Here is a 19,886-nt window from a genome sequence, read left to right on the forward strand (position 1 = left end):
ATCCAGTCTACATGTTTTATAGACTTGGAGAAGGCTTATGACGTGGTTTCTCAAGGGATTCTATGGGAAGGTGCTTCGGGAGTGCACTTTCACATCCCGTCTGCAGCGTTAAACGAGACGTGTTAATTGTGGTTGTTGGACTTTGCCAAGGCTGTACTTTGTCTCCACTCCTGCTTGTGGTCTTTAGAATGTAGGCTTCCAGGCAAAGCTATAGTGAGGAAAGCATCTGACATAAGGATCAGTAGGTCACACCTCTGCTTTTTACTCACCCAAAGGGCTGAAAGAACAAGACTGAGACTACAGGTGGCTCAATTTTCTTTACCGGGCGGTTGGAAAAAATCCAAAACTGGATGAGAACTTCAAACATTGCCAAAAACTCTCTATAAGTGATTCCTCAGGAGGAGCTATCTGGAAATAGTTTGCTCAGGGTACTGCTGCTTCCCATGTAGTTATGGCAACTCTTAATTGGATGAAGGAGTTGGAGGATGGATGTGTGGATGAATATGTAGGAGGACAAATTTCATTTTCTCATCAACATTGAGCTTTGTTGAGTTCCTTTCTACACTTTGGACTCTCCTGCCTGACAGAACCCACGCTCAGCTCCTCCCCCCGTGTTTATTTATTTGATGTTTTTTCAGGCTAGAATCGGAGGATCACAGCACTTACAACAATCTCATTAGAGAGACTTTACAAGCTGGAGGTGTGTGAAATTCAGAGCTTGTGAAGAGTGACGGTGATTGTCAGAGCGAAGGCGGCAGCCACCCTTAGAGAAGTTTCATGAAATTAAATGAAGCCAGTGCTTTTGCAAAGTGTGACAGTCGTTTCAAACCAAGGGTCCCAAAAACCCAGCCCGCCCTTTATGTTACCCCTCTGGGAATCCTTTGATTCCTCAGCACTCGCAACATCAATCACTTCGCTTCACAAAGACAGAAAGACTTTGCTGATACCCTCATTTGAAGTCTTTGGGTTAACTAAAGGAAATAGTGCGCTCAGTGGCTGGCAGTTCATTTGTTTGCATGTAGACGTTGAGAAGGTCAAAGCTGCTGTCATGTTGAACTTTAGAGTGGCTGTTTCCTGGAATCAGGGCATATCAGAACTGGCAATTCCGTTGTGTCTTGTGGGTGTCTGATCACACACATTGTAATCCTTCTAGTGTTTCAAGATCTGTAAAATATGGCTCCACTTAGGTTTATGTACATTTTTACTTTTTCTAATGACTGTGTTTGGATGGATGGCTGGATGCCACTCCATCCTGATTGATGTCCTTTGTCTCCCCTTCTCGCTGCACAGCAGCATCAGACCTAACTGGCTCTCTCGCTGCTATTGTCTCTGTGCATCAACCATTCCAGCGGTTTTCCCCTCTGTTTTCAGCTGTCGTTCGGCCCCTTTTATTTTTCCATAAGAAGCCTATATAGGTATAATTGTAGCGTTGCCTTCCTGCTCTGTGGCTAGTTGAGTGCTGCTTATGCCACTTACACAAGGGTCTGCAGCTTTTTCCGGCTGTGGTTGTCTTGCCGTTCCCTTGAATGGATCTCATAGGGTCCTAACTCTTGCTCCTTTGGGCCTGGACTTTAATTAAATGTTTTGTTGTCTATACATTTCCTTGCTGAAGAGTCATATTTCTCAGTCTTTTGCTAGTCATTTCCTCAGTCATGTTACAATGTAAACATCAACTGTCTGAATTCATTTCACTATACTAGATCTTTTTGGAGACACCATCATCTGTTACCTCAGTCAGCCCTTTAGTGCACCACGCACACACAAAACCCATGCATTCACTCCCCAGTACTTGTTAATAATTAATTAGATCGTTGGAGAGGAGAGTGATGTGTCTCGGGGAGCATGCGTGTGCTCACATGCTTTCCTCTGTGTTCAGGAAGAATGTGACCGAATGTGATGTGTACCAGATGTTTTAGAAATGAGGTGGGTTTCGCTGGAACGTAATGCATTCCCAGGGATGTTTGCGGAAAGAAATTCTTCCTCATCTGTCGAGCATGTTCTTTACCCCCCCCCCCCCCCCCCCCCACACACACACACACACACACACACACACACACACACACACACACACACACGATGGCTGTTTTTAGTATCATGTGCATGCTCACTTGTGTCACTTGTGTGTCTTTCAACACCATAAAGCTGATTGTCGGTTCCTTTAATTTTGTCCATGCAGCATGTCAATAATATGGCTTTCTCCTTCTGATTTCTTGTGGTAAAATTCTTTGAGCTCAAACCAGACTCAGATTCAGACTGATGCTTGACATGGTGCACGTTTGAGTACATGCGGCATGGGGGAGAGGAACAGGCAGTTCTGCTGCAGGCTTGAATGGCACAACCTGCTGCCCTCTCACCTTTAACATAAGAACTAACCAAGCCAACTTCTTCAAAGTGAATGAGGGGCAGGAGCACAGAAGCCTGAATCAAATACATGTGAAGCATTGCTTAGACCAGTCTGTTGCTACTATCACAGTTTTTTATGTATGCAGTTACAACAGCAATGATGAGTGGGTTTTTTTTTTTAATATATTAGAAAGATTTTAAAAAGAGTTGACTACATAAGAGAAAACATGCCAACATTTACACTGTCCTAGCATGACAGTTCAGCACCACCCCAACTGTCCTCTAAAATTTGCTTTTCTTTTTTCCTTATTTTTCTGTACTTTTAAAATTTGCATTTGTTAGCAGTTATAAATGCCAACACTAATATACTGGCTATTGGTTAACTGAAGCCCAACCTTGATGTTGGGGCTGAAATATTGGTCGGGCTTTACTTTTTAAACAATACTGAATTTGATGACATTCATAGAAGTAGTATTTATTTTAAATTGCACTGGAATGCATTAGTTTTAAGTAGGTTTACATAATACTAGGATTTGAGAAAACAGTTTACAACATTATATTTGTTATATTACAAGGAATTCTTCCTTCCCTTATCACCCTACTGGTTGCGGCAGATGGCTGCCCCTCTCCAAATCTGCTTCTGCTTCTTCCTGTTAAAAGGGAGTTTTTCCTTCCCACTGTCACCACGTGCTTGCCCATAGGAGGTTGCATTGGGTTGCCTCTGTATTATTGTTGGGTCTTTACCTTACAGTATAAAGCACCTTGAGGTTAATAGTGTTGTGAACTGAATAGAATTGAATTAAAGGAACTTTATGGCTTCTCAGGAGCCATACTTAGTATCTCCTCAGGTGCTTTTGAGGACTTGAGTTTCATTTTGTCTGCTCAGAAATGTAATTGTACTGGCATAAAAACATGTATATACCATTGATAACACAATATGACTAGCTCTGCACTCTGTACACCTTTTTACGCAGTAAGAGCAAAGCATCCAAATAAAGTTACAAGCAGCAAAACAGATTCTGGAGTAGACTGAACTTTAAATGACAACATTTACCCTGTGTAGTGTTTAATTAACAAAAAGAGGCAAAAGTGAGATTAGTTACTTTGTGTCATACTTTGCATCAGCTAACCATTTCTTTTTTTGGCACAATTTCTTCAAAATAAAACTAACTTGGCGCACTTCCCTCTGTACTAATAGTGACTGACTGAATCATAAACCAGACTTTCACTGTTTTATGTTTGTATTACTTTGATGTAATGTATCATCCCTCTTTGAACCCATGACTCAGCCACATCAGTGTCCAGACCAATTAGGGGCAGCTTCTCAGAAGAGCTTTATTCCTGAGAAAAGCAAAACTATTTCCATGTGCCTGACTCACCGGCTGCAACCGTGAGCTCCAGACACCCAGGTGGTTACTGAGCTTCCTAATCCATCCACACTTGCACAAGAGGGAGTAAGTGGCTCTGCCTCATCACCTCAGCAACTGCCACAAAGGCTCTCAGAGTACAACAGTACTATCGAGTCTGCACAAATTTTGGAAGGGAGAAAGAAAGACTAAACAAACACTCACTCCTGTAGCTCAACATCATGTTATAATGAAAAGTGCAATGTGGTGTTTTTTTATTATTTCTGTTTGTTTTAATGACACCAAATCTTAATTGTGCTGAAGTTTCAACTTTAAACCTCCAGCAAGGGAGTTGGTTTCTCTGCTGCTGTCGACATGTGCTATAAATACGCAGTCTAATCAAAGGAAAGATTGTTTGTGTAATCTGTACCAGCCTTGGCTTGTGTTTGGCTCACAGCTGTAATGTAGTCGTTCTCAGCACACTGTTTTCCGACTCGAATCCTAAACTAGACGAATCGTTCCCTGCGGCCTACCCATGCACATTCCTGCCACTTTTCTAACCAGGGAATTAAAAGAAAATGCATAAAAATAAAAAAAGATATCCACAGTTTCAGATGGAAGAAAAAACCCTTAAGTTGCAAAGTTGTATATTGCAAACCAGACCGGAACACCTCCAGAATTTTTTTAGGGGTGGCCATGTATGGGGGCCACTAAAAGTCTTGGGGCAGCACACTAAAAACAGAACAGTGCAGGGGCACAGCAGAGTGGCAAACAAACAAACAAACAAACAAACAACAAAATTGTTACCAACATAGGACAGTCTTGCCAGGGATCAAGGGCCAGCAAATTTTGGGGGGTGGCCAGTTTCCCCCTTGGTGATGCCCCTGAAACCTGATCTTGTTGGGATGAATATTAAACATATATCTAATGCTTGACTTTTTGCTTTTGTTTTTCAGTCCTCTGCGCAAAAAACCTGGTGAAGAAGGACTTCTTCCGTAAGTATCTATTGCCTTTTATTTATCTTTTCATCATAAACCTTTTAAACCTTATTCAGACTTTCATTTAACCAACAACCATGGGAATTTGGTATGAAAGTGAAAGTGGTATGAGGACACTTTGAGCTGACAGAGAGGCCACTGTTTGCAGCTATGCTAGTATTTAAACAGTTTCATTTCAACAGATTTTCTCCAAATGTTCCTAATATGCAGTGTGTTTGGTAAATTTGTCTCGTATCGTAGAATGCCTTTAAAACCCTATAAGTGTAAGTTTTGTGCAACTGTTGCTTACTAGGTTCTTCAGCGTAGGTGTCAGCAAGTGTCACGTTTTGGTGTGTTTGGGTCAGGCTGTCATGGTGAATGAGCGTTTAAGACCCTCTGCTCGCTCAGGAGCTGAGCAAACATTCAGTTACGTGGAGAGTGGTGCTGCGAACATGGATACATACACCACGAGAGCCAAGTCTGTATATTACATTGTACTTATGTGAACATGCTGATCCAAGCTACAACTACTTTATTTGTAGATAGGAAAACATCAATCATAGAGGCCAGGCGCTTTTTGTGAAATAGTCACGAAAAAGTCTGTTTTGTGCTCAGGCACAATTTTGTTTTTTTGTTGGGTTTTTTTTTCATGACAGAATGGCTTTAACATGTATTTCATGTCTGCAGCTTGTATTTTGCCCAGACAAAGCAGGGATGTGTCTCATGCTCACAAGTGAGGAGTCAATCCGATTGCAGGATGGGAGAGGCTCTCTGGAGAGCAGCTAAAAGACAGGGAGTGCCACAAAGCAACCTGGCCAGTGAGCCAGCCAGTAACCGTAGCTGGTTAGCAGCAACTGAACTTTCAAAATAAGAGGACGGAAGATTTTCTGTTACTAAGTACATCACAGTTCTCTAAGACGGATACAAAATTCAAGTCTCAAATCTAGTCATTGTGGGAAAGCTGCTCACCATCTGCGCTGCTATCATGCTACTCTGCTACATGTGCTGCAGACAGTACTAGACTGATGTAACGAGTGCAGCTGGAGCCGGTAAGCTAAGTAAACGGTGTTATGACACTATTTACAAATTCCCCTGATCTTTGTTTTCTCCCTATCAGAGAATTTTGGAGAACATATACAGCAGGGATGCCAAACATAAGGCCCGCGGGCCAGAATTGCCCCGGCAAAGACTCCAACCTGGCCCGCTGGCCGTGTTTGTAAAATGTTAATACATTTTACAGCTTGTGCTACTAATAAAGAACACCTCCACCGTCTTTCATACTACACCAAAGTAATAATCAATTAAAATAACAGCTTTTGGGTTCCCCAGTGTTTTTACAATTTAAGTCCAACGAGTTGTGTTGATAGATTTATTTAATTAAATAGAGCAGAATATATTTAGCTGCGCTTCTTTCTCTTTTATTGAGATATCGTAGGGATTAAATGTGCAGCTAAACTTACGCAGACAGAAAGTGGATTTTTACTTGTCCGGCCCACTTTAGATCAAAGTGTGCTGTATGTGGCCCCTGACAAAGAATAAGTTTGACACCCCTGATATACACCAATCAGTGATAGGCTGCTACAGGCTAGTAGCACTGGTCCCACATTCTCAAACTGTTCTGGAGCACAAGAACTGTAATTATCATTTGCACCATTTATACTGTGAATTAATCATTTGTTATGTAAGGTGTCCCGTGCATCCTTGCACTGCAATGCGTTAACACCAGAGGATGTCAGTTGTCATAAGAATAGAAAAAGTTTGTGGAAGTAATAAAATGGTAATCTTTAGCCTGCCTGGACTGGTCCTGCAACAGAAATCAGTGTTGTGTTGATCACTGCATGTGCATTGTCTTTGTGTCTTGTTAAACTGTTTATTCTTGTGCTGCGGTGTGCTCTTTTCTCCCCGCAGGCCTGCCTGATCCATTTGCCAAGGTGGTCGTGGATGGTTCAGGACAATGCCACTCTACAGACACTGTGAGGAACACGCTTGACCCAAAGTGGAACCAACATTATGATCTGTGAGTCTCAGAGTCATTTTTCTTCTTCTTCATTTATTTATTTATTTATTTATAACACTGAATCATTTCTGACATCTGTTTGTAAGGATTTAAAAAGTCTTCTTTGGTTTATTTGAATACCTCCCACCGCCCCACAGACTAAATCTGATTACAAACAGCAGTTTGAGGCCATGCTTGGCTTATTGCAGTGCCTCTCAATTAGTATGCCTTTCTTTTTATAACCTTGAAGTGTGAGACTTTGCCAACCGATGAAAACAGCTCTTGCATCTGGCCTCTCACTTATTTAAATACTGTGTAATGACATAACCCTTCAGTCGAAAAATGTCCCTTGGAACAGTATTTAAGGAATCAGAAAAGGAGGGCCGTCTCCAATAGTATTTTCTTCCATTGACTGAAACACGTGCATGTCTTGTTGTACCCCGATTGCCTTTTTCCCAAAGATGGAGTGTCCTGCGAAAGTAACCTGGAAAAAACAGAGACAGAGCGTGAGTGAAAATGTGAGAGTGAAAGTTTCCAGTATTGGCCCAGTGTTTATCCAAGCCGTCATGCGTAGCCAACAGCGAGAGGAAGCACGTGTCTCCGTTTGTTTGGTTGCTGGGGATACAGGACCCTCTCTCTACAAGGCCCCACGCCTGTCGCATTTGACAAGAGGGAAAAAGTCACGCGCACGTACGCACACCTCGGGGATGAATTGTTGGAGCGGAGAACACAGACTCGTGGCTCAGTGGAAACGTCTCTGCTCTAATTTGTCCCGAGAGCCTGCAGATATCGTAGACTGGAATTTATGTGAAAACGACTTGGGTTTTTCTGCACCGGTGATACGTTTACCATGACTGTATCCCGTTTTACTGTCTGTGTTTATTCTCGTGGTGAACAGCAGAAGGACCCTCAGGTGGTGTGTTGGAGGAGAGAGGTTTTAATTGACTGAGAGCAGCTTCTCTGGCTGTCTGGCTGGCTCACACTTATTAAAATAGGGCCTGCAACACCTGGTGTTCCCAAAAGAGCCTAGTGCATTAAAGCTGTTGGCAGTGACTCTTTTTTTCCATTTGTTGTGTGTGAGGGTGTAGAAATGATGTGTGTGTGTGTGTGCTGGGTCTTCATTTCTTGGGCATGCTGCAGAGAGCAAACTGGCCCATGGTCTGTGACCCTTCAGCATTGTTGCAGGATGTTGCCAGCATGCCAAGAATAGTAGACGCAGTCTAGCTAGCTGCCTGGGTCGCACAATCCTTCTGCTTGCTCTCGGTTTCTAAAACAGATCCGTAACACTCATAGGATATGACTGAAATAAAGGAAGTCTAAGCTGAATAACTCCTGTTGGGGATTAGTAGAGGCAAGGATACTGTAATTATGAGTAATAAAACCGTTCGTCTGGAGGACCTTCATCGTTGTAGTAAGTGACGGGAAGTGTCTTCCTGCATTTTTGCACTCTTTTGTCATGCTGTCACATTTATTCAATTAGGAATCCATCAGATATAGTGTTATTAAATAATACATCTGCAATGTTAAGTGCCCTGTCTAGACTCAAATTTCTTTACACCCACCCGCTTATCCATTCCCCTCCCATCGTCTGAGCTCTAATTCTGTAGAAGCGACAAGTTCAAAAGAACTAATAGCTGGCTATTCCAGTTTCTCAGCTTTCCAAGGTACTACCAGTACTGTGCAAAAGTCTTGTGCCACCACTCATTTCTTTAGGTACGGTAATTAATTGAGACATGTGCAAACATACATACTAATATAAAGGCATAAACAGAATTTGTACAATTTTGAGTGCCAATATTTGGTATGATGACTTTTATTCTGAACTCTTCCATCTTGTCATTTCTTTAATAGTCTTCAGGAATGGTCGTCTGCCTTTCTGTTTAAATGACCCCACACTGCTTCAATAATGTTGATGTCTCGGCTCTGGGGAGCCGAGTCCTTGACTGATAGAAAACACCATATATAATTCTCCAGCTATGCTTTTACTACATTGGCAGTGTGTTTAAAGCCTTTGCCAATCAGACACTTTCCTGATTGCATACATTTCTACATTCATAATTACATCAATTTTTACAAGACCCCAACATCACTGGCTCAAATGCAGCCCAAACCATGACAGAGCCTCCACCATGCTTTACAGATGTACACACACTCCTGACCACTTGTGTATATATTGACTAGAATTTGAATCAAAAATGTCAAATTTGGATTCATCACTTCATCAGACCTGTTGCCACTGATTTTCAGTCCAGTTTTTCTGTAATTTGACATACCTCAGCCTTTTCTCCTGCTGCTTTAAGAATAGCTTCTTGTCAGCCACTGTTCAACTGAGTTTTTTTACTGCAACTTTTTGTGTGTGTCAGATGTTGCTTGTCCTATTTAGCTCTATCCACTGATGTTAGGTACTACTTGACTGGCAAATGACTGACCTTGCAATATAATACATTATTAATTCTATAATAAAAATGGTGTATTCTATTACTTTGAGCTATTTCAGTTCCAAATCTGTCATAATTGCTTGTGTCTTTTGGTCTTAAAATATCTTAAACACACATTTGCTAACAAAGGACCTTAAAAGATATTGTCTTAAAATCTGTTTTCTGTTTTGCGAGGGTTTTTTTCCCGTTAAATCACTGGGTTAAGTGGTTTTGTTTTCGAGTCCAACTCCTGACTGTTGTTTGTTGCTTTGTTTTGGCTGGGATTTGGTTTAGTACATGTAATACATTGAAAGAAACCCTGAGGATAATGCTGAAAGCAGCCTCGCTGGGAAGCCTGCTTGTTTAGGTCCAGTAAAGTCTAACAAGAAATGACTTGAGAGCGATGATTGCACTTTGTGGTTAATGATGTAACTGTTGTATCTGTAGCAAGCAAGCTGTTGTGTATGATGAAATGGTTTGGGTTCCTTAGAATACTTCAATTTAAACTTTTTATATTTGTTAAATCAAAGAGGTATTTTATTACTGCCCTTTTTTTAAGAGTCTTTAGGAAACAGATTTATTTTTGTTGGTGTTCGTCCACAACACAAATATCTGACACTGATTCACAGGTCTGGGATTTGTTGCATTTGTATCTCTGATTATGAATTTTTCATTTTGGTGTGTATTTTTTTCTTAAACCTAAAATAAAACCAAAGATTCCTCTACTTAATGAAAGGTGTATTAAAAAAGCACATATGGCTCTTTAAATCTGCTGCTTTTCCTTTAATGCCAGTTTTCCCATTGACTGTGTGTGTGTGTGTGTGTGTGTGTGTGTGTGTGTGTGTGTGTGTGTGTGTGTGTGTGTGTGTGTGTGTGTGTGTGTACCTATGACTGTATGAAAAATCTTAGCCAGACTAATGAATTTTATTACAAGGATCCAGATGACTTTGGTTTGGTTATAATACTTCCCTCCTGTCATGTCTGTCTGACATAGTAGCGCTCTCTCTCACATCGCACCCCAGACAGGCATTTGGCACTGACTCAAAATGTCCAGACGTCTTACTCACAGCCTCATTGTTTCATATCCCTTTTGGTAAGCAGCATGATAATTACAGTGGGATGCAGTTCTCCGAATCGTACAGACGATTAGTTTTAGACTGAAGGAGGGAGCCCACCCGAGCAGATGTGCCGCAACAGGTTCACATGCTGAGATTTTATCACACTGAGGCCTGACACACGAGGAGGCAGACACGATAAGGAAATAATTCCACTTATTTAGACGCGTCTCTCATTGCCAGCACATCTGTAACTCTGTGTGTGCCTGATCATGTCCTTTACTTGCATAGTGGTCAAACCAGTTAATCTTTTAAAGAGAAAATTATGCCCATTTCCAGCTCCCTTTTAAAAAAAGAAAAAAAAATTTCATGGAGTCTACTGGCCTATCCCAATTATTTTTCCCAGTTCCCCCATTCCCACTCCCTCAAATGCATCTTATTTCTGATTGGTTGCCCCTTGCTGACAGAAGATTTGACCCACCGAGTGGGAGGGGCTTTTGTACCTATAACCTGAGCTCAGTGCCTGTGGTGGTGATGATGATGATGATTATCTCTCTTTGAAATCAGACCACAGAGCCAGGATGATAAAAAGTAAAAAGACTGTTGAAATGGAGCATTTAAAGCAGTTTGAAGCCTGAGCTTTCTGGCTCTCAGGAGTTTGTACTCAAGCTGACCTCATTATTTGAAAGCTTGACCAACAATAATATTGGTGTAACAATGTACACCAGTCAGGTACAATGTTATGACCATTGAATAAGATTGTGTTGGTCCTCCTTTAGTTGCCAAAAAAAAGCCAGACCTACCCATCAAAGCATGGACTCAACTCGACCCCTGAAGGTGTGCTGTGGTATCTGGCACCAAGATGTTGGCAACAGATCCTTTAAGTCCTGCAAATTTTGAGGTGCTGCCTCCATGGATTGGACTTGTTTGTTCAGAACATCCTAGAGATGCTCAATTGGAGGAAAATTTGGAGGCCAAGTCAACCCTTAAAATTGCTATTGCTTTCCTCAAACCACTCCTGAACCATTCGTACTTTTTGGCCTGGTCCATTATCCTGCTGAAAGAGGCCACGGACATGAGGAAATACGGTTTCCATGAAAGGGTGTTCATGTTCATGAAGCAATTTGGGTAGATGGTACGTGTCAAACTAACAGCCACCTGGCGGACTCGAGGTTTCCCAGCAGAACATGGCTTTCCATAGGTCATCCTGGTCTCAGGTGTTCCCCAGGTAACCAATGCCCACAAATACCCAGCCATCCAGGCCGCCTTCTCTCATCGCTCCAGTTCTGATGCTCACATACCCATTGTTGGTGCTTATGGTCGTGGGAAGGGGTCAGCATGGATACCCTGACTGGTCTGCAGCTATGCAGAACCATACACAACAAACTCCATCTAACGCTGGTTCTATCAGAACCAGCGTTAGATGGAGATAAAGAGAGATAATCATTGTTACTCACTTCACCGGTCAGTGCTCATTTTCTGTCTTACAAAAAACAATCAGGCATAACATTGTAAGGAAAACTATAATAGGACCTTGTAATGTTCTCAGTACTTGCAGTACAACCGTAGCAATCGCTGTCAGTCATAACACGGGCTAGTTTTTACGCTAAGTTTGTGTAGTGTTTACCTACAAAAACTTGTATACCTATACCTGTTATTATTTCCCTCTTTACTCTGTCTCGTGACACCATTCCCATTCAGTTAGCTTGAAATAACAAATAGTATCACAGTGAGACTAAAGCTGGGTTGTTTTTTTTTACACAGGAACTACAAAAGATGTCAGAAGAATTGGGTCAGGACATTGTCTGAAGTTTTCTTTTGTAGATGTAGCTCACAGCTGGAGATCATTTACATCAGCCATGAGCCGCCTGAACGAGGCAGAACACAGGACAGCCAATCAACAACCGCGAATTCACCTGCAGCTTTTTTCACATCGCCACAGATCGGTGCAGTCGGGCATCACAAAGCCTTTGTACTGGAGCTGCATTTACACTTGCAACTCCTTCCACTGCTGTCTAGAAAAGCTCATGTCTAAAACAACCGTAGACCATCAACCTCTGAAAAACAGGAGCCTCTATGATGTTTAATAGGGTGATATCCCCTCAGAGCTGCTAGCGCTGCTGCAGAGTCGGTCTTGCTGTGTGATATTTCATCCTATAATTATTGACTTGTCATTTAAATTTTTTTTCATCCTCTTTAAGTGCAATCATTAACCATCTTCAACCGAGATTACAGTGGGTTTTAACATTATGTCGAGGGCTTACTGTACAGCTACTGCACTTCTTACCTCATCATAAACTCATAAAGTCAAAATAGTTTACTTTGAGGCAAACAGCCTTCAAATTATATAACTAATGTTACGGCCTTCCATGTTTGGCAGAGCAGTTAATGACTGTTTATACCCAATCATAATTTCAGTGCTGCTGGTTTGATCAAAGAAAGTCATTTGTACTTTTCATATATTGAGGAAAATGGTTTTCTTAAAATGTCTTGTGTGTAAATTGTATAAGCCAAAAGAAAACTCGATGTCAGCCCAAGTTTAAAAATCCATTTTGTAGCAAAACGTAGGGCTTATTTCATTTCCCCTGCACGCTGGGAGAGTATTTAAAATGACGACAGATCAGGGGGCATTTTACAGCTAAAGTGGTTTTGTTGCTGTGGTGTCATCGCAGGAGTACCGTGGCCTTCTGTCCCACTTTTATTGAGGATGGCTGGTGATAAATGATTCAGAGAATCCCACTCCACTTGTGGTGCTTCGTCTTCTTCTCAGGCACAGAGGATCAGAAAATCCCTCTGAGCTTGCTCACCTACCTCTTCCACATCCATGTGTGCCGACTCCGCCTCGCTTTGTAGTCCTTGACAAGGAGTTTTAGTAGTAACCTCCGTGACGTGGGTGCGTCTTTGCTGTAGTGCCGGGGAAATCCTCAGGGAAATTTCTATTACCTTTCACCAGATGTCTGTTTGTTGAGCAGTAAAAGAGAGTTTCTATGGCACATCTCATTAAATACGTGTACCTATTATATCTCCTTTTCTCTTTCCCAACAGATACATTGGAAAATCGGATTCCATCACCATCAGCGTGTGGAATCACAAGAAGATCCATAAGAAGCAAGGAGCTGGCTTTCTGGGCTGTGTCCGCCTTCTGTCCAATGCTATCAACCGCCTTAAAGACACAGGCTGTAAGTGCCAGTGATGCTTTAATGTATCTGCCGCACATTATGATGTTTAATTTTCCCTTTTTTCCCTAAACCCTCTTTAACAGTGTAGCTCTCTGTGGATTAACAATATATTTGGCATTTTGTGTCAGCACAAGTAGCAAAGTGATGTACTTTAATGCGTATAGATTTCTGCATCCAGGTTAAGATTGTCTTGTAATATTCAAATCTCCAGCCCAACCTTATACCTCTGAAAAGCTTGTACAAACATGACAAATGACAGCTGCTGGTTATAGGTTATACTTCATTATCATTATGAACATTATGACCAGATGGATCTTTTAAAAATTTTGCCAACTGGCCTCGTACTTTTGGCCCCAAAAAAGCAACTAATTATATTAATTGTTGAAATTAGCAGCTCTAAGTCTGCGTTCATGGATCTCTGTGGGAAAAGGATGGACTGCACTGTTTCTTGTCTAATGTGCGTTGGGATCTCGTACGTCAGTAGTCGGAGAATGGATTGAGAAATTGACAGGCAGATCATGGAGTATCTTCAGCGATGTGGAGAGATGGGAGCCTCAAGCTGCGGGTAGTGACCTAAAAAAATAAGATCACAGATACAAGCGGTGAAAATGAGTTTCCTCCAAAGAGTTGGTGAGGGATGAGGCGTGGAGCTCAGTCCTTCAGAAGAGACTTAAAGTACATCTCTTCTGCAATGAGCCAGATGAGGTGGGTAGAATGCCTCACAGATTCTTCCTGGGTCAGGTGAAGTGTGCATGTCCAATTGGTGGGGGGGACCTGAGGGCAGACTAGAACAGGCTGAAGGAAATCTGTCTCCGGCTTGGCTTAAGGCCGCCTCAGGGGAGGGGGTGGTCAGTGTAGCTCTGCTGAGACTTTGATTAAAGGAGCACTAAATTCCCAGGAATTAAAGAAATGTAAAATATTTTGGAGCATAGTTAATAGAAGGATGCTTCCTAATAGTTGTCGGTTGATTATTACGAAATGTATATTTGACATATTAAAATAATTCTGATTCAGATAATGAAGGTCCTGAAGACTAAATGTGTTAATAAGATATGAATACAGGTTAAAACGTGAGTCCTCTCCAGGTTGTTGTGAAAATTGATAATAAACATGCTAAAATACTGCTGCATTGTACTTTTCCTTGACATCCAGTTGCTTAATACATACAGAGACACTGTCAGGCTCCTACTTAATATATTGCATTAAATTATAATGCATGTGGAACAGGATATCCGTAATCTTTGTTTTTTCAGACATTTTCTTTAACGGGACTTCCTTAAAATTGAGATTTAAAGAACTCTTGCTCTCCTCACACTTAAAAGAGGGCTTTTCCTTCCAAACTGACTGTTAATATGTTCATTGCATTAATTAGCAGCTGCTAGGATTAGCCTGTGCTTTGCTAATGAGACAGAGGGACTTGATCTCAATGAAAACAAGTATGAAATCACAAACTTTAAAGATGATCTATTACAGTTTTCCTTATACTTGTCACACATGTGTAGTGTGACAAATGCTAAAGGCTCAGTTTCAGACTGTTTTTTGTGCTCGTGGCTCTGTATGATGTAGTTAAGAGCAGATATTCCTAATATGGTCATCTCAGTCACAGGGCTCCACCCACATGCTGTTCAAAGCTTTTGTTTGCCAGGGGTAGCCAATCGGAAGAAAGCTGGCAGAGGAGGCCAACCTCAACAGCAGGCTGATGTGAGGTTTATTTTATCTGGATCTTGTACTTTAAAATATGTCTGGATGACCTCAGTTTTTTTTTTTATTAGCTCTTTATGCGTTATTTGATTTACTCGGTTTATTACAATCTGCTGGAGAAGATGACAGCAGTTAAATTGTCATTTACGGCCATCAGACCTCCACAGCTCACTGAAGCTGGACTATCTGTCCACACCGCTGCTGCCAGAGCTACGCGACTGCAACTTAGAGTGGCTCCATTTAGTGCCCTGTCTCACTCGCTAAGCCTGACAGAGGCCAGACCGGGGTGTGAGAGGGGTCAGCACTCTGCCCCTGCCAGAACAGGAAGAGCCATTTAACATCACCCAGCAATTACGGTAAAAATGTCTCATGTCAGAAGCTAACTGGATAAATGAGACGAAGGTCTTAGTTAATGGCTCCCTATATAAAAGCCCTGCCAGATTGTTGTAGCTTCAGCAAAAGCGGTCTGGAGTGAGTCTGAGCCAGTACCTGCTCCATGGGCCTGCGGTCTTGTAGGCAGAACCGTGAAAGAATCCCACCAGTTTTCCTAGAAGCTCCTGACATTGTTGTTTTCCTGGAGGGACACAGGAAACCTGAACCTTGTGCCACAGCTGTGAGTGGTTTGCCTCCCGCTTTTCCCCTCGCTGTCTCTCTCTCCCTCTCTCTCTCCTGGCCTTCTCCTCACCCCTCGGGTTTCTCCTCGAGTCTCCTCTGTAGACTGGGAACATGTGCGCGCGCACACACACACACAAATGCCATTGTAACTAATCTCGCTCTATCTCCGTCTGCCGATCTAGACAACCGGTCATTTCACGCAGACATGCATAATTGTGCAGCTATTTAAGTGTAAGCATAGATATGTAGTGTTGTGGTCTCTCCCCTTGTGTGCGTTTGTCATTCTTTTGTCTGTGTGTGTGCTTTTACCAGCACTTGCCATTCAGTCCCCTCCACAAGCCTTACCGAGGGCACAGAGTACAACTTTTGTGTATAATTGTAGAGCGTCTCGGGTTGACTGTAACATTTATACATAATTGCAACGTTTATGTTTCATGTCCTCTTGTATATGACTGTGCAAGTATTTACATGTATACACTTTCATCCAACCTCAGCACGAGTACATTTTCTGTTTTGTCAGTGGCTGCTGACCTCCGGCCAGCCTCGTAACGCTTCGACCGTTGCCAGTTTTGGTCCCTGTTTAGTCTAGACACACATCCTGAGCTGATCTGCATGACACCCAGACAACAGAGAGCAGATAGTGGCATTTCTCATGTCTGCAGGCAACTTCTTTTTTCCTTTCTCTCTTTTCCGCCTGATCTCTCTCCGTTTCTCACTCACTCTCAAATTCCGCAGACTTTAAGAAGTTCAGACAAAGAGTTTCCAGACTTTGGCAGAAGTTCATGTCCACGCTAAGGCTGAGCGGAATAGTGCAGGCTTTGTACTGAAATTTGTCAAATGTTTGACCCCAGCATTTGAACTGAAGCCCGCTCTGTACCGATGCTCAGTGAGTTTTTGTTTTTTACTGCCAGTGGCTGTTCCACGGAGCAGACCATCTGTTCCAGGGCACAGCCAAGCTGTGGTCTGCAGACAGAAGAATGAGAGACAGATAATGACGGAGACTCTGAGTGATGTAAATGATACAGAGCAGTGGGAATTATCCAAAGTGTGCGGGGAGACGAATACATCCCAACACACGCTAGTTTACATGTCTTTCTGAAGTTGATGAATCCTTTTTTTTCTTTTGTTCTTTTTACTCCTCCTTTCATCTCTATTCTCATTTCCTGTCTGTCTGATTGGCTTCTTCCTCTCCTCTTTGCCTCTCTCACTCTCTCCTGAACAGATCAGAGACTAGACTTGAACAAACTGAGTCCCAACGACAGCGACACAGTCAGGGGCCAGATAGTGGGTGAGTACGGTTTTGTGTGCCCGCTGTAAAACTATCCGGTGATACTTTATAACTTCCTTTGACAGAGGTTGTAGAAGAATCGCAGTGTTCTGTTTTGCTTCTCACGTGTATAAACAGCTCAAAATGAATGCGACCTGCCAAATGTTGCTTGAAAATCTGCTTCTCTTGTCACACACAAAATACATCACTGAAGCTCAGATTTACCACGTGCTCCCGGCAGAAGTTTAAAAACAAAAAAAGATCTGGAAGGAAATGCATTTTTGTTTAACCAGACCCTTCAGCATACCTCTGATTTGAAAAAAAAAAAAAAAAAAAAATTAAAAAGAAATAACCTTTTCCCTGCTTCTAATAAAGACACAAAGTTCCATTTTGTGCATGGATAAAATATCTGTGCCTACGCTGTGAGCTGCAGTCTAGTAACGTGTGTGTGTGTGTGTGTGTGTGTGCGCATCTGTCTGCCATGTGTTGCTGTAGTGAGCCTGCAGTCGAGGGACCGGATAGGCACAGGAGGTCCTGTGGTGGACTGCAGTCGGCTGTTTGACAATGATCTTCCAGATGGGTGAGTGAGTCGGGGAACTCTCTTGTCTTCTCGGAAGAGATATTATTTTTGAAATTCATATAAGAATACGATATCTGCATGTAGTGAAAGGGGGCAGCGCGTCTACTAGATGCTTCTGTGTCTGCTTAACCGTGTGCTGTGTCTGTGTACGTTTCTGCTGCCAGCTGGGAGGAGAGGAGGACCGCGTCTGGGCGCATCCAGTACTTGAACCACATCACACGCACCACACAGTGGGAGAGGCCTACCAGGTGAGTACACTCTGCAGCCTCTGCAGAATCTCAAAGCCAGACCTCTTAAATCAAACAGCAGCAGGCTGATGGAAATCCACATCACTGGCCTCAGTGCTCCCAAACTGGGGAGCTCTGGAGAAAAATTGAGTGGGCTCCTTGAAGGGGGGAAAAAAAAACAAAAAAAAGGTGTCAGACAAATTGCTTCAGACAGTGGCGTTAAATGATACGGAGGAGCTGAGAAGAGCAGAAATGAAGGCATCTCTTTTTTTCCTCTGCCTTTTCTTCTTAGGTTCTTTTTTTTTTTTTTTTAATGTCTCAAGCAACCTCTTTTGTATTTATTACTCGATTCTGACGTCAGCCACACTCTTCTGTTAATTATTGAACTCCTCCTACCTGCCTTTTTGCCCTCTCAGGCCGGCATCGGAGTACTCCAGCCCCGGCCGTCCTCTAAGCTGCATTGTGGACGAGAACACGCCTATTAGCACGAACGGCGCCACGCCCACCACAGCGTTACCGCCGAGCAACGGCGACCAGCGAGCGCAGGAGAGACGGGTCCGTTCGCAGAGGCACCGCAACTACATGAGCAGAACCCATCTGCACACGCACCCTGACCTTCCCGAGGGATACGGTTAGTATTTGTGAACATGCGCACAGCCTGGTGAAAAGACTAAAAATGTCACATTTACATGCTTTTTGCAGGTTGTGCACCGTTCTGAGTAAGTGATTGCAGAAGATTGACAAACTGTCATCATTTGCTGCAAATGCACTGAAAGAATTCCTATACGAGTCATGGCTTCCCATAATGCACGGGGCATTTCTTCTTCACTGTTTATTCGCCACTCTGAACGTAATCATTAGTTGTGATTCATCTCTGGCTCTCTTCCACAGTTTGTCTCTAGTCCTTTCTTCTTCCCCTCACCCCCAACCGGTCTAAGCAGATAGCTGCCCCTCCCTAAGCCTGGTCCTTCTGGAGGTTTCTTCCTGTAAAAAGGGAGTGTTTCCTTCCCACTGTCGCCAAGCCATTGCTCATAGGGCATCTTCTGATTGTTGTTTCTCTGTTTTCTTTTCTGAATTTTTTATATCTTTTATCACTTATAATAAAATCATTCTTACTGGTGGCAAGAGTCATAAACTCCTACTCCTCCTGACAGACAAACAGGTTATTAACTAATCTGACTAATCAGTTCAGTTCTTTTGAAATGGTGAAGTTGAACTTGAGTTCTCTGAAAAGATAGTCTTCCAATCTTTTTAAAAAAAGTGATATAATTCAGTGCACTGTGCTAATAGTTCTGCACTTGACCCAGATTTTCTAATCTTAATGCAGATAAATCTCCAGCGAAAGCCGCCTCCACAACAAATAGTGCCATCATTCTACTGCTGTTGTGTTAATTGCTTGGCCCTCCTCCCTGCTCAACGCTGAGCCCAGCTAATCTGCGTCCTCATTCAGTCGGCCGCTGCTCACATGACTCTGCAGTTCGACACAAGGAGCCTGAAATACTGGCTCCGTTTTAGACCATCTAATTGAATTGATCTAACTGTTAAAAGCTGGCTGCAGACACAGTCTTCCCCCCTCTGTTCCCCTGATTTTTTTGTTTTTTTGGAAGCAGACAATCAAACGCATTCATATAAAAGCAAACACACACAGGCTGTGTTTCCCTGCACAGCTCAAGGGAATTTTGTTTATCCTCACAGTAACATCATCTGCAGGATTTGGGAGCCAGAGCCATAGAAGCGTATCACAGCTTTGCCCTCAGTCCCTCAGATTAGGAGGCTCCAAGCATTGCTATGCTTGGTCCTCTACCTCCTTTGCTCCCCATCTCTGTACCTCTTTCTCTTAATCGAGTTAACATGAGTGCCAGAAGAAGCAACCTCGGCTGGACCGAAAACAAGTAAAGATTATGATGTTTAGGCATCAATTCATTCAATTTTTTCTGATAACACCAAAAGCTGCTGATTCAGAGAGTGACCTTTCATTTGCACATACAGCCAGTGTAACAAGACCGTGAGAAAGCCTCCTGTACTTGCTTAGCATGTCTGAATAAAGCTCTAAGGATCCTGTGGCTTAATTAAAGGAGCAGCTAGAGCGAGGGGGGTTCATTGTACAGCCTGCAGGACAGAACAGACCTGCCAAAAAGATCCAATCTGGCCTATTTAGATGACTTTCCAGGGGGAGGGTGTAT

General features: G+C 42.6%; 1 protein-coding gene across 2 annotated transcripts in view; it reads left to right on the forward strand.

Annotated features, from left to right (window-relative positions):
• The window catches only part of LOC146710862 (E3 ubiquitin-protein ligase SMURF2), a 51,622-nt gene that overhangs the window by 18,051 nt on the left and 13,685 nt on the right, over positions 1-19,886 (forward strand). For both annotated transcript variants that reach the window (XM_085453507.1, XM_085453508.1), the window contains 7 exons: positions 4,646-4,684; positions 6,575-6,683; positions 13,180-13,313; positions 16,852-16,917; positions 17,392-17,476; positions 17,641-17,724; positions 18,120-18,334. In XM_085453507.1, coding sequence (XP_085309633.1) covers positions 4,646-4,684; positions 6,575-6,683; positions 13,180-13,313; positions 16,852-16,917; positions 17,392-17,476; positions 17,641-17,724; positions 18,120-18,334 — 732 coding nt within the window. The remainder of the gene's footprint in view (positions 1-4,645; positions 4,685-6,574; positions 6,684-13,179; positions 13,314-16,851; positions 16,918-17,391; positions 17,477-17,640; positions 17,725-18,119; positions 18,335-19,886) is intronic.

This window comes from Copadichromis virginalis, linkage group LG4 (genome assembly GCF_057382275.1).
Source record: "Copadichromis virginalis isolate Kocher_CV1m ecotype Utaka linkage group LG4, C_Virginalis_male_GT1.1, whole genome shotgun sequence".
Lineage (NCBI taxonomy): Eukaryota > Metazoa > Chordata > Actinopteri > Cichliformes > Cichlidae > Copadichromis > Copadichromis virginalis.